Below are 13,206 nucleotides of genomic sequence, written 5' to 3'. Positions count from 1 at the left end.
CCTGCAACTTCTCTACTCTCATCTCCAGTTCTCTTTTCCTTTCTCGCTCTGTTCCAGACACATTGGCCTGTGTTCTTTGAACACACCAGGCAGATTTCTCCCTTAGAATCTTTGCAGTGGCTCTTTCTTCTACCAGGAACGCTCTTGTCCCAAATATGCACATGGATAACTCCCACACCTCCTTCAAGTCTTTTACGCAAATATCACCTTTTCTCAGAGGCCTACATGTCCCTTGTATTTGAAGCTGAAATCTTTCCTTCTCTCCTCTGCAGTTTCAATCTGCCTTGTCCTTCTCTAGTTGTTTTTTTTTTTCTTTTTTACTGTTGTTATCAACTTCTAAGATACTTATTTATTATGTTTGTGGTTCATTTTCTGTCTCTTCCTACTAAACGAAAGCCCCTTGAGAGCAGGGATTTTTATTTTGTTCACTGATGTAACAGAAGTTTCTTGAACAGTACCTGGCACCTTGTAGGCACTCAAGATATAGTTGTTGAATGAACTAATGAATCCCCAAAGCAAAGTAAAAACATGAAGCCTAGGGATTAAATGAGCTCAAAATTTGACTTTCACCTTGAATGTCTACTGAACCCTGAAGACTCTGCAATTCCACTGTGATGGCTGTATGGCATGCAGGGAACAGGAAATAAAATCCAGAACCTGGGAATTTAATAGGAAACACTCCAAATTGGAATCCCCTGTGCTATACTCTGTACATGAAAGTGAAAGAGAAATAAACCTTACCATTCTAAAAGGGAGAAAAATAAAGCTTGCCTTCATCCATGGCTTCAATCTAAATTTACACTACCTATATGGTGTGAAAAACCTTGGACAGAATATTTAAAGTGCCAAGGTGGCTGGCAGAAATAGGCTCAAATCATTTCCACCCAGGCCTCAAATAACTTACACAGAAAAAGTTCTAAGGAAAATCAGCAACTCATAGTCAAAAGTGACAGCATACAAGGAAACAAGGCACTAAAGGAAAATAAATAGAAAAAATGATCCAGAAAGATTTTGCAATAGTTGAAGTATACACAGAATAAAAAATTACTGTAGCATGTTTTAAAGAAAAGATGTGCTTAAAATTAGCAGCAGGGAAAAGAAACTTAAAAAAATGATCAAGTAGTTTAAAAATAATTTCTAGAAATGAAAATGTACTGATTAAAATGAAAAAACTCAGGGACAGATTAAACAGTGTATTAGACATAGCTGAAGTGAATGAGTGAACTAGATCAGAAGGGATTATCTATAATGCAGTTCAGAGATAAAGATTGGAAAATACGTTATGTGGGGCAAGGGCAGGAGCAACTAAGACATGAAAGATAGTGTTATGATGGTATGAAAAAATAATGGCTGAGGACTTTCCAGCATTGTTGGAAGATACCAGGAAACCTAACAAGTCCACAGCATGAAAAAGGAAAAGAAATTCTCACCCGGACACAGAAGCTGCAGTATACCAAAGAAAAGAGATCTTAAAAAAATTCCTTTAAGTCTAAAGGTAATTTTTTTAAAAAAAGAGAAAGACAAATTATGCATACTCTGAAAAAAATCAATAATTAGACTTATTGACCGCTGTTGAGTGACCCTTCAACAGCAAAAATAGATGCCAGAAGATAAACAATATCTTCACTGTTCTGAGAGAGAAAGAGAAAATAACCAGAATTTGTTACTTGCTAGAACTATCTTTTTATCAGACTGACAAAAATAGAGAGTTTAGGACCCAGATTAGAGGAAATTATAAAGGCTGTGTTTTAAGAAGAAGGAAAGTGGTAACAAGTTAAAGGTCTGAAATTTAAGAGGAGACAATGAGCAAAGATACTGGTAAATATTTAAATAAAATTCAGCAACATCAACAGAATAAAACAAAATAACGTCAAATTTGTTGGGAGACAAATAAACCTGAAGTAAGGTACTTTTGTGGTTTACAGATTAGAAGAAGGTTGATCACAGTTGATGCATGAAGGTTTTGTATTTTTCAATAGAAAGATAATATATTGATAAACTTTAGAATATATTAAGTATGCATGTTAATATAGCTCGGAAAAAAATAGGCCTGACAGTATAACTTCCAAACAAGTAGAAGAAAAACTTAAAACAAAAGGAAGAAAACCCTTAATCCAAAAGAAGAAATCAGGCATGAAACTGTTAAAGTGGGACAAATGGAAAGCCATAATAAAATAAGTAAAGTTAAGACATTTTAAAAGAAATAATAAGATAAATGGGCTAAACTTCTCAGTTAAAAGGGGGAAAATGTCAGAATAAAGAAAACTCTAACTGAAAGATAGAAAAAGAGATAGTATACAAATACTAATCTAAGCTATTTTACCTATACTAATATCAGACAAAATAAGGTTTAAACAAAAAAATGTTTCATTGAATTAAGTTTCAATACATAGTGATAAAAGACCCAGAAGACCGAACAATTCTAAACTTGTATATACTGAATAATGTAGCCTCAAAATATAAAGCAAAAATTGACAGGAATCAAAGATAAATGCCCAATAGTGTAGGGGATTTTTAACATACTTTTCTAAGTCAATAATAAATGAAGCAAACAAAGGCTGAGCAAAATTAATCTTTTTCTAATGGACATGTATAAAACATGCATATTACTTAACAGAAGACTATGTTCTTTTCATGCAGAAATGGAAAATCTTTGAAAATCAACCATGTGCTAGGTCATAAAGTAAGCCTCAAGGATTGATATCATATAATCCATATTCTTTGACCACAATGCAGTTATGACAGAAAGATAACTAAAAAAATTCCAGTTGTAGAAATTAAAACATGACAAAACTTTTAGAAACATAGATCTAGACAGAAATTGTAATGGAAATTTGAAAATACTTAAAACCACACAATAATGGAAATACTAAAATAAAGTTGTGGATGTAGCGAAAACCATATTAGAGGAAGATTCATAGCCTAAATTTTTGTATTAGAAAAGAACAAAAGGCTCAATATGAATAAGCTAAGCATGCAAGGAATTAGAAAATTAAGAGTACAAAAAATCCAAAAAAGAGGAAAAAAGAGCATAAATCAATGGTATAGAAAATACTCAATAAAGATGATCAATGAAACAAAGGTCCTATTTAATAGGAAGAGTCCTATTAAAACTAGACAAGTGTCTGATAAGATTTGTCAAGGAAAAGGAAAAAGAGACATCTCTAAGCAATAAAAGGGATGAAAATGAAGATCTAACTACTGATACAATAAACAATAAATAAATGAAAAGAAGAGGTCATGAACTTTAAAGCAATAGTTTTGAAACATATGAAATGTATATATGATGAGAAAATATAATTTAAGAATAGAAAGAAATTTAAGAAATAGAAAATGTGAGTAGTGCTTTAACCACAAAATAAATTGAACCTGTAATTTAAATTTTTCCCACAATGAAAACACTAAGCCTAGATAGCTCTACAGGTGTGTTCTACCTAATGTTCAAAGAAGAGATTATTCTATTTATATATGAATGCCTTCTAGAGAATAGAAGGAAGTATGATTTCTAACTCATGAGATTAACAGTACTGTAATACAAGAAAACAGACAAGGGCTGGAGAAGAAAGGAGAATCATGGGGCAATCTCAGTCTCACTTATAAACACAGATATAAAAATTCTAAACAAAATGTTAGCAAAGCATATCTTGCAATGGAAAGATAATATCAGGTTATATTACCCCAGGAAGGCAAGGTTGCATAATTCTAGACAATCGATTTTCTGGAAATAACAGATTAGGTAAATTATCCCAACCCTCCTACTACATATAAGGAGACTAGACAAATTGCACTGTGTATACACACACACACACACACACACACACACACACACACACACACACACACACCTTCAAAGCATCAGAGAGCTAACAAGATAGTGAAGAATCACTAGACCAACATCCAGAAAACATTGACCTGCTTTTCCCCCTGGGGGTGGAGAGGTGGGAGTTTGCTGACCACTGAAGAAGCAAGTGAGAGACTGAGAAGTACTTTTCAAAAGTCTTACAAAGCTAGGGCAACTGAAGGTCAAGTCCAGAGCCCACCAAAGTGTGTGTATATGGAGGGATGTGTTGGTAAACTCCTCGTGCTTTGGGTTGGACTGCATCCTAGCGCTAAGGGTGAACAGCAAAAGGACTAGGCCACGTTGCATTTCAACCTGCCTTCAAATTGTCTCAGGCACACAAAATGCAATAAAGTTATCTAGTATTGTTAGCGTCCCCAGATGCTGGGCAGAAGCAGACATAAATCCTCTCTGAGAAAGATGTAATCCTCCCGGGATTCAGATAATTTGTATATTTTCTCAAATTCAGTCAGTGGGACGCAATAAAAAATAATCAGGCAAACAAGGAGAAACGGCAATGCGAATTAGAACTGGTATAAACAACAAAATAGAAACAGACCCATAAGAAGTTATTACAAACACATGGAGGAATTATTACTCACCAATGCACAATTTTATTTTATTTTATTTATTAATATTTTTTACAATATTGATTAAACCATGGGGAAATGTGTTACTAAAAAAGCTGGGGAAAATGGAAAAGTGCATTTAAGAAGAGGAAAGTAAATTTTGGTTTATGGAGGAAGGTTTGCATATTCATAAAATATTTTTTAGGTATATGAATCTTTTCATACCTTTTGGTACTCTTTTCCTACCGTGATGCATTCTTCCCTGCAAGTGTTTTAAAATAGAATCGGGAGCCCACCAGTGTGGGCTGATTGAAGATTTCATCTGCTGGAAATCAGAGAATTAGGTCTAATAAAACTCTGGGTGACCCCTCCAGCAACAACCCCAAAGAAAAGCATAGAAAATAGAGCTAAATGCTTTGAAAAGGATCTAGATCGGCAGGGCATACTACAGTGTTCTTTATTCTTTATGCGTGTTATTGCTGAATCAGCCTCAGCAATAACTCGACAAATGGGATTGCTTCATGATGAGTGTACTATAGGGTTGGAGTAGAGGAGAAAGATTTACTGTTTTCAGTGGCACTTTATAAGAGAGATGTAAGGCACATTTAAATTGTCAAAACTAAACAGGGCTATTTTTTTATGACATAGAAACATCTGTTTTAGAGTTCTAACTAAAGTCTTCTGGACACTTTTTCTGTTTCTACAGAACCAACATGTTGATTACGTAGACGTCGGCGGGGCTTATGTGGGACCGACCCAGAACAGGATCTTACGGTTATCTAAGGAACTGGGTTTAGAAACTTACAAAGTGAACGTAAATGAGCGTCTTGTTCAATATGTCAAGGTAAGCCTGATGTTTTACTCAACTGACCAATAGGGGAGCATTTTATTTGGGAAAGCATTTGGTTTTGCTTTTAGTTGTTTTTTCTCAAATCAATCATAAAAGTAGGTTCTCAGCTTTAAAGTAGTACTCTGCCTTTCTTCTTCTTTTTAAAAAATCCCTGCGGACTCCTGGAATCCCTGCAAGTGGTCAGGCTCCAGCTTGGTTCTCCTCTGCCTCACCCACTGTGGGCCTTGAAGGCTACAGCCCCACCTCTAGTCCAACTGGAGTACGAGTGGAAGGCTCCTTCCTTCCCCTGCCTCTGGAGGTGGGGGAGGCACCAGAAATACACACACACACACACACACACACACACACACACACACACACACACACACACACACACACACAGAGCCCAGGCAGCCCCTGAGGCACCTATGAGGCAGTTCTAAGGCCCCAAGGAACGCAACAGTTTGAGGCCACTTCTTAAGACTTTGAATGGGTCATTCATCCTCATCCTTACGTGGCATTTCTTTGCACACTTTGATAATTTTCTCTGTCTGGCTCAGTTGTGCAGTTTCCTACTGTTTAAACAAGAGATTGTTTAGGCTCTAAGTGCTGATATCCACTCAAGAAACAGCAGCTGTTGCCCATGTTATTCTTTCTTACTGAAGCCAAACATGGAGCAGCTGGAGTCTGGAAATGTGCCTTGAGAAATCAAGTTTCCGATCTGACGTTGTAGCCCATTTCCTGGAACTAGAGTCATCAGGACTGGGGTTATTTACTCATTCTAATGCCAGGATTCCCACACCAGTAACCACATCACTCCTCAACAGACACATTTAAGCCTCCACTCCACCCCAGCAATCGTGTGGGTCTGGCATCTTCAGGGCCTTTCAGAGCAGGGAATGAGGGATACTTGAAGTATATGCACACCGATGTGCAATCAGGGAGATCAGGAATCTCGGGGAACTCTGATAGCTGGTCTGGGTTGGTTTGGGATGCTTGGGAAAGTCTGGCAGTGAGACACATGAAAAAACAAACCAGTAGCCTTTAGAAAAACTAGGTTCAGAGGTCAAGGGAGAAATGAAGAAGCTACAAAAGAATTATAGAAAGTGTTTATGAATGTTGGCTTCAATAGGCCATGATCAAAAAAGGAAAAACTCCTTTGCTTCCCCACTTTGTCATCTCTGCACGGCATGTTGTTTACCCGGACTAGTAAGTGATAACAAAGGTAAGAGTAATAGCAACTAACCCTTATGGAGCACTTTCGCCTGTATTATCATATTTAATGTAGGGAGAGAAACCAAATCCTTTGCACTCAACTGCTAATTAAACAGTCGTATAAATCCACTGTCTAGTCCAACTGGGAAGCATATGAGTCTGATGATTATCCTGGAATCTCACAAAACTTATGCTCTACTTTACAGAGGAGAAAACTGAGGTTCAGTGAGGTAAAGTGACTTGAACAAAGGTATAAAACTAGTAGTGGTCTGCCTACCCCCTGAGCATATGCTCTTCATGAATTTTAGGATTTACTTACAAATAAGCACATATTTAAGATGCTAAACACTGTTCTTTTCACTTAAGACAATCTCATCTAATAAAAAGATGGAGAATAGAAATACTATTAGGGAATTCCCTGGCGGTCCAGTGGTTAGGACTTGGTGGTTTCACTGCCATGGCCCAGGTTTGATCCCTGGTTGCAGAAGTAAGATCCCGCAAGCCGCGCAGTGCAGCAAATAAATAAATAAATAAATAAATAAATAAATAAATAAATAAATACTTACCATTAAACCGTCCTCTCACATACTTTACCCTGCCAAGGAACACATATTTTCACCCAAGGTAGACAGCAAAGTTAAGGTAAAAAACTAGTGCATCAGTTAGAGGTTAATTTATTTTATCTAAATAAGTGCCTTTCTGCTGGTGTTTCTAATAAATCGTATCATTTCTGCAATGATAAACACTCAGGGTAGTGGATGTTTTTATAATGACCAGGGAACTAGAAAGTGAGGAGGCCAGATTAGGGAAAAAGCAGAAAGATATTCATCTAACTATTCCAGGTAAGACTGATGATAAACTGTATAGCAAAAAATAATTCCACTTATTTAAGAATATCTCAACTCTCACTGTTCTGTTTGCTTCTAGGGAAAAAAAGGACTTTTCCCCCTGGCATGATAGTGGATTGGGTTAATAGTACAAATTCTCTTTGTGACACTTTCTGCATCAGCTCTCGTGACAGCCCCAGCTTCTGTAATCAAATACAGTGTATCTTTTCTGTAAATAACACTGAAATGAAGTGGGTGAATCACTGGAAGATTGCCACTGTCTAGTTAAATCAAGCCATATTCTTTAAGATCCAGATTGCTTCAGCTCTTAAATTTTCCTGATGTGCAGCCTTAAAGAATGCCTCCATTGTTTCTTCTGTCAGCAGACTGTAGTGCATCCAGTTTCAACCTACTCTAGGATGATTTTTAGTATTCACCAGAGAACTATTCTTGACCTTTGCTAGATTGTGTTTACAGTGCAAGTTTTGACATGACTATGTGGCGTTCTGAGCCTGAGCCTCAGAAGCACTGGGGACAGATGTTAGGTGGTGTTTTCCAACCTGTCCCTTCCCCCAGAGACTAAGTCTATCTGCTTCGTTCTTAGAAGGTTCGTATGGTTATGCTAAATTCATTCACTGTTTCAGTAAGTCGTTACTGGACAATCAACTCTGTACCAGATATTGTGGTAGGCTGGAAATACAGTGGTGGATACATGATCCAAGTTTCTGCTCACATGGAGCTTTCCATCTCAAGGGAGGAGATAAGTAAATAATCAATACTCGCTAACATTTCTGCCTTTATCCTTCATGGATCTTGTGAATAGAATCTCTATTCTAATTCTGGTTTAGTAGATCCTGATTCTCATGTAATAGGGTTCTTGACTGGTTCCTAAAGTGAGCAGGTTTTATGAATGTTGTGAATTCAATACGGCTTTATTTCGGAGACTACATCTGATTTGTGAAGTTAATATAAATTAATCATGTCTTTAACCTAAAAGGTGGCTTTGGAGTGGTGTCAGCTAGATATGTTTAAAGTGTTCTCTATGGATTCTTTTCTTTTGGAAGGTGTAAAGGAAGCAGGTGGACTTGAATGCCTCTTGGATCGATTGATTGATTACTTGCATTAGTAAAGAAGATGCACCATCATTACGATCGTTTTATGAGTTAGTTTCATTGAGTTGTGGAGACTTAAATTTAGCAGTGCCAGGTCTTGGAGAAGAAGAAAGAAATACTTGATTCCTCTTTTTTTTTTTCTTTCTTTCCATGGGTTCCTCCAGATCATAATAATGCAGGTAGGGTGTCAAGAGGGAGAACACTGCCAGAGATGGAGCAAGGCATTTTGCAGGAACTACTTTAAACGAGACATTGACATTTTCATGCATTCTCACTTTCTCCCTGCTTTTCACATCCTCTCTAAATAAAAATCAAGACTATAAATATAGACCACACATTTGTTTTTAGAGAATGGTGTAATAAAGATTTATTTAAAACAGCATAGGCTTTCCTGATAGTAACAGCTCAGCAAGCAATTTTTCCGAGTATTCGTTCTGTTCTTCCCACAGCCATTTACTCCATGTTTCTATGCCAACGACTGAAATCACAGGCTTTTCAGAACGTGTGTGTTCTGGAATACTAAGTAATTTTTTGTTGTTGTTGCTAAGAGGTGAACTTTGTTTTAGCCAGTAGGCTGTATTGAAAGCAGAGGATGTACTTTTTATCAGTTTGTCTTAATGCTTCCAGATATAACTGCGTCTTTGACCTCTTGCTTCTAATAGGGTGTTTCCTTTGGATTGGGGACAATATATTTTTAAGCTGCTTTTAACACCTTTCCATACCAACTCATAGAACTCTTTTCTTTTGTCAAAGAAAATTATACTTTCACTTTCAACCCCTCTCAGTAGGAAACTCAAGAAGCCACAGGTGTTAGGCTCTTGTAGGGATGTTGATTGTCGTGTCTTTTTTTTTTTTTTTTTTTGCGGTACGCAGGCCTCTCACTGTTGTGGCCTCTCCCGTTGAGGAAAACAGGCTCCGAACGTGCAGGCTCAGCGGCCATGGCTCACGGGCCCAGCCGCTCCGCGGCATATGGGATCTTCCCGGACCGGGGCACGAACCTGTGTCCCCTGCATCAGCAGGCGGACTCTCAACCACTGTGCCACCAGGGAAGCCCTCGTGTCTTTCTTTTAATCACCTAAATTCATCCCTCCTGGTTCTATGCATTGGTGTTGCCTTCCATCTGTAATGTGCCTATACCTGTGTTACATTTGAGCTTCCCAATGATCCTTTGAGGTATTAAGCATTATTTCTCCCATCTTACAAATGAGAAAACTGAGGCTCAGAGAGGTTAGGAGCCAGAGTGAGGCTTTCCATCTCTTGAGCCCAGGTTCTGTGAGTTATATCACATCGTTCCTTATTCTGTGAGCAGAGTTAACTTGTGAACCCCTTTAATAAACTGCTCCAAGATATGACAAAAATCACCTTACCCCAACAGGCTTTGGAGTCCTAAGATGCTACTTTGGCTGTAAGGGCTCCTGTGGACTCCAGCGGTTGGAGGGGAGTGGGTGTGCCTAGGAGTCACATGTGGTACTGTTCACCAGAGTGGCCTCTTCTCTTGTATCCTGAGCCATAGATCTGGTCCCCCTCTGGCCTTCAGTGAGCGCTTGACTCCTGAGAAACCCCCGAGGCCAGCCCAGTTAGGCTCAGCAGGCTGAAGAAGACGGATTCTATTATTGTGTTAAAATACTAAGGCTAGAGGTCTGGGGCATGGCTTGGAATTGTTGGCTGTATATTCTTTTTCATAAGTGACTTATGAAAACTTAATAATCAAAGTATGATCTAGATAAGAGTATTTTATTTTATGCCATTATACTCTGCCTGGTTTAAAAAAGAAAAAAGAGGATTTAAAGTAATTTGTGTAAGTCAGAGTAGAAGATGAAGAAAGACAATTAGGTAAGGACAGCCAAGTGGTAATGGGCCTGTGTTCATGATAAAAAATTCTTTGTTGATCATAGAAATGAAGTAATACAAAAGGGATTTTTTTTCTCTAAACTATAATTATACATAGGATTTTAAAAGCAGAGAGACTCAAAATGTTTATATATTTTCACTCTAATCTATCAAGTATTCAGTATAAAGATATATAGACATAGCTTGTAAAAAACAGTTGCTAGTAACTTCCATTCTTTTTTTCCTCTCCATTTTTAAAAGACTTCATTTACTTCCTGTGGATCATAGGAAAGCTTAATGACAGAAATTACTCTTAAAGCCTTGTGCTGTTTAGAAAGCTAGGTCGGCATTAGCCATTTTCTCTCAAAGGCTCCTTTCTTTTTCCTATAAACTTTCAGGAGTAAATCTCAGATTTAGTTTCTAGAGAATGAAGTTTCTACTCAGTTGAAGTGACAGCCCATTATATAGCAAAGTCAGGTTAATAATTCGATTTTCCCCTTTCATTTATTTTTTTTTAAATTGTGATAAAATAGACATAAAAGTTACCATCTTAGCCATACTTAGTGGACAATTCAGCGACATTAAGTACATTCATATTGTTGTGCTACCATCCACAGAATGCTTTTCATCTTCCTTTCATTCATTTTTAATAGGAAGTAATTCACTACAGAAGGCATTTTCTAGCCATTCATTGAGAAGTAGTCTAAAGTCACCCTCCTGCCTTGGACTGGCCTTCACTGGCAGCATAGAAAGGGGATTAGGTCAGGCACAAAGCATTTCTCTCACTGAGGCTGTGGAACTTTTCGATCACCTCCTCAAGTGGGGCCCTGGCATGTTGGTTAATGGCAAAAAGAACCCTGTGAATAGAAGGAAACATAAAAGCAGCTTCCTCAAGAGAAACTGCTCTAATCTCTGTGATTCCGCAACTCCTAGAGGTTCTGACCTTTCAGGTTAGAATGTAGTTGCCAGTTTGAGGTTCATATCTCCCCCAGGCTCCCCTGTCCTTGCTTTCTACTTCCTCCCTCTGTAGCCCCTACTCCCACCTCAGAGCACACACCCAAATACCCCAACCAAAAGGCTTAATCATAAACTTTTGCAGACTAGCCTTCTAATAGTTGAAACCTTTAAAAACCCCCTAATGTCCTATGAATCTGTTACCAAATGCAAGTTCCAGGGCCCAATGCACAGTGAGGCCAAACAAACTGAAACGTCGGAGTTTGGGGCAGAGAAAGGTTGATGGCAGGGCCAAACAAGGAGAATGGTGGCTCGTGCTCAAAAATCCTGAACTTCCCAATGGTTTTCGGGTAGAAGCTTTTATAGGCAAAATTTAGAGTGAGGGCTGCAGGGTGTGTGACTTTCTCCTGATTGGTGGGTGGTGAGGTAACAGGGCAGTGCTCCGGGAATCTCTGTGCTCAGCCTGAAGTTACCATCCTCCACCTGGGTGGGGACCTTAGTTCCTGCAGAAGCACTCAAAGATATTGTTATGTATATTCCTTGAGCAGGAACCAGGACCCTGCTTTCATTGCTGCACTATTGTTTCTTTTTTTTTTTAACATATATATAATTTATTTATTCATTTATTTTATTTTTGGCTGTGTTGGGTCTTCGTTGTGCGCGGGCTTTCTCTAGTTGCACCATGCGGGGGCTACTCTTCATTGTGGTGTGCAGTCTTCTCATTGCGGTGGCTTCTCTTGTTGCAGAGCACGGGCTCTAGGTGCACGGGCTTCAGTAGTTGTGGCACACAGGCTCAGTAGTTGTGGCTTGCGGGCTCTAGAACGCAGGCTCAGTATGTACTATTGTTTCATTGACTGCTCCTCCTTTGTTTCTGCATCCCCCTTCCTTCCCTCAGTAGCAACTCTTTGAATCTGCCCTTTGGAACTTAGGGAAGGTCTAGGAGGCTGAATGAAGCCTATTTCCTACAAAGTAGAAATGGGGCCATGGAAAGGATTTGTTACCCACAGGGTCCTGCTCAGTTTCAGATCCCATATCTTGTCCATTCTGGGCCTCCTGAAGAAGGGAAGTTCTCTTGTCCCACTGACCTGCCAGAAAGTCTTTCCTGTCATTGCCCTGTCCTGCCACTTAACAAGATCGATGCTACTATATAGCCTTCTGTCTCAGGTGTGGACTCCAAGCTTTTTCACTTGTGTATCAAACTCAATGAACATTCGTTACCTTTTGGAAACCTAGTGGATCTCAGAGTCTTAGGGACAGTTATTCTTACTTTAGAGATAGGAGAAAGTTGTAAGAATGCAAGTATGTGGTTCAAGGTCCTACAGAAGTGAGTGAGAAAGAGACAGAGACAGACAGACAGACGACAGACAGATGTGAAAGCCTAGTTGATAATTAACCTTAGCAGAAACACAACTTGGAACTGAAAAGAGACAAATAATGGAAATAATGTTGATACTTTATATCTGAACAGCCCAGTATTGTTTTCATAGCACTTCATTTTATTTTTTGCCTTGTGCTTGGGTTTAGTGCAACTAGAAGAAGAAAATTCTAGGTGGAATCACAGAAAATTTGAGTGTTAATTGTAGTTCAATGTAATCAACACTTTGATCCCAAAAGCTGCTGAACTGGGTCCTTTTCATTTAAAAGACTTTACTCATATCAGGTTTTTCACACAAAGAAAATAATTACCGAACTATTAGTCCATTTGCTTTCATTCCCATAGCTCTCATGTAATTTGTCAGACTTAAACAATACACAGTGAACCTCAGGCTGAGATTTAATTTTGTGTGTTTGCCAAAGTACCCAGTGGCCTAGTTTCCACAGCCATATCCAACAGATAAATGTCTCTGAAAAAAGCATCAGGCTTTAGAGACATGGGAGGAAATCACTACTGGCTCGCACTTCCTGACCAGCAGCAGGTGATAAAAGGAAACCCTGAGACACAGACATGGGTGCAGTCACTCGCTAATCTACATAATTATTTGGGCACCCACCCAAGAAGTCCTGAGTATCTGTGACTTTCCCCCAATCTGTA

The 13,206-nt window shown here is 38.6% G+C and overlaps 1 protein-coding gene across 1 annotated transcript in view; it reads left to right on the top strand.

The window, feature by feature from the left end:
• MAOA (monoamine oxidase A) overlaps window positions 1-13,206 on the top strand; it is a 71,896-nt gene that overhangs the window by 22,803 nt on the left and 35,887 nt on the right. Inside the window, exon 3 of the mRNA XM_007456970.1 lies at window positions 5,114-5,251. Within this exon, the coding sequence (XP_007457032.1) occupies window positions 5,114-5,251 (138 nt within the window). The remainder of the gene's footprint in view (window positions 1-5,113; window positions 5,252-13,206) is intronic.

The sequence above is a fragment of the Lipotes vexillifer genome, unplaced genomic scaffold (assembly GCF_000442215.2).
Source record: "Lipotes vexillifer unplaced genomic scaffold, Lipotes_vexillifer_v1.1 scaffold15, whole genome shotgun sequence".
In the NCBI taxonomy this organism is placed as follows: Eukaryota; Metazoa; Chordata; class Mammalia; order Artiodactyla; family Lipotidae; genus Lipotes; species Lipotes vexillifer.
Note: the sequence above shows the minus strand (reverse complement) of the source record. Positions and strands in the feature narration are given on the sequence as shown.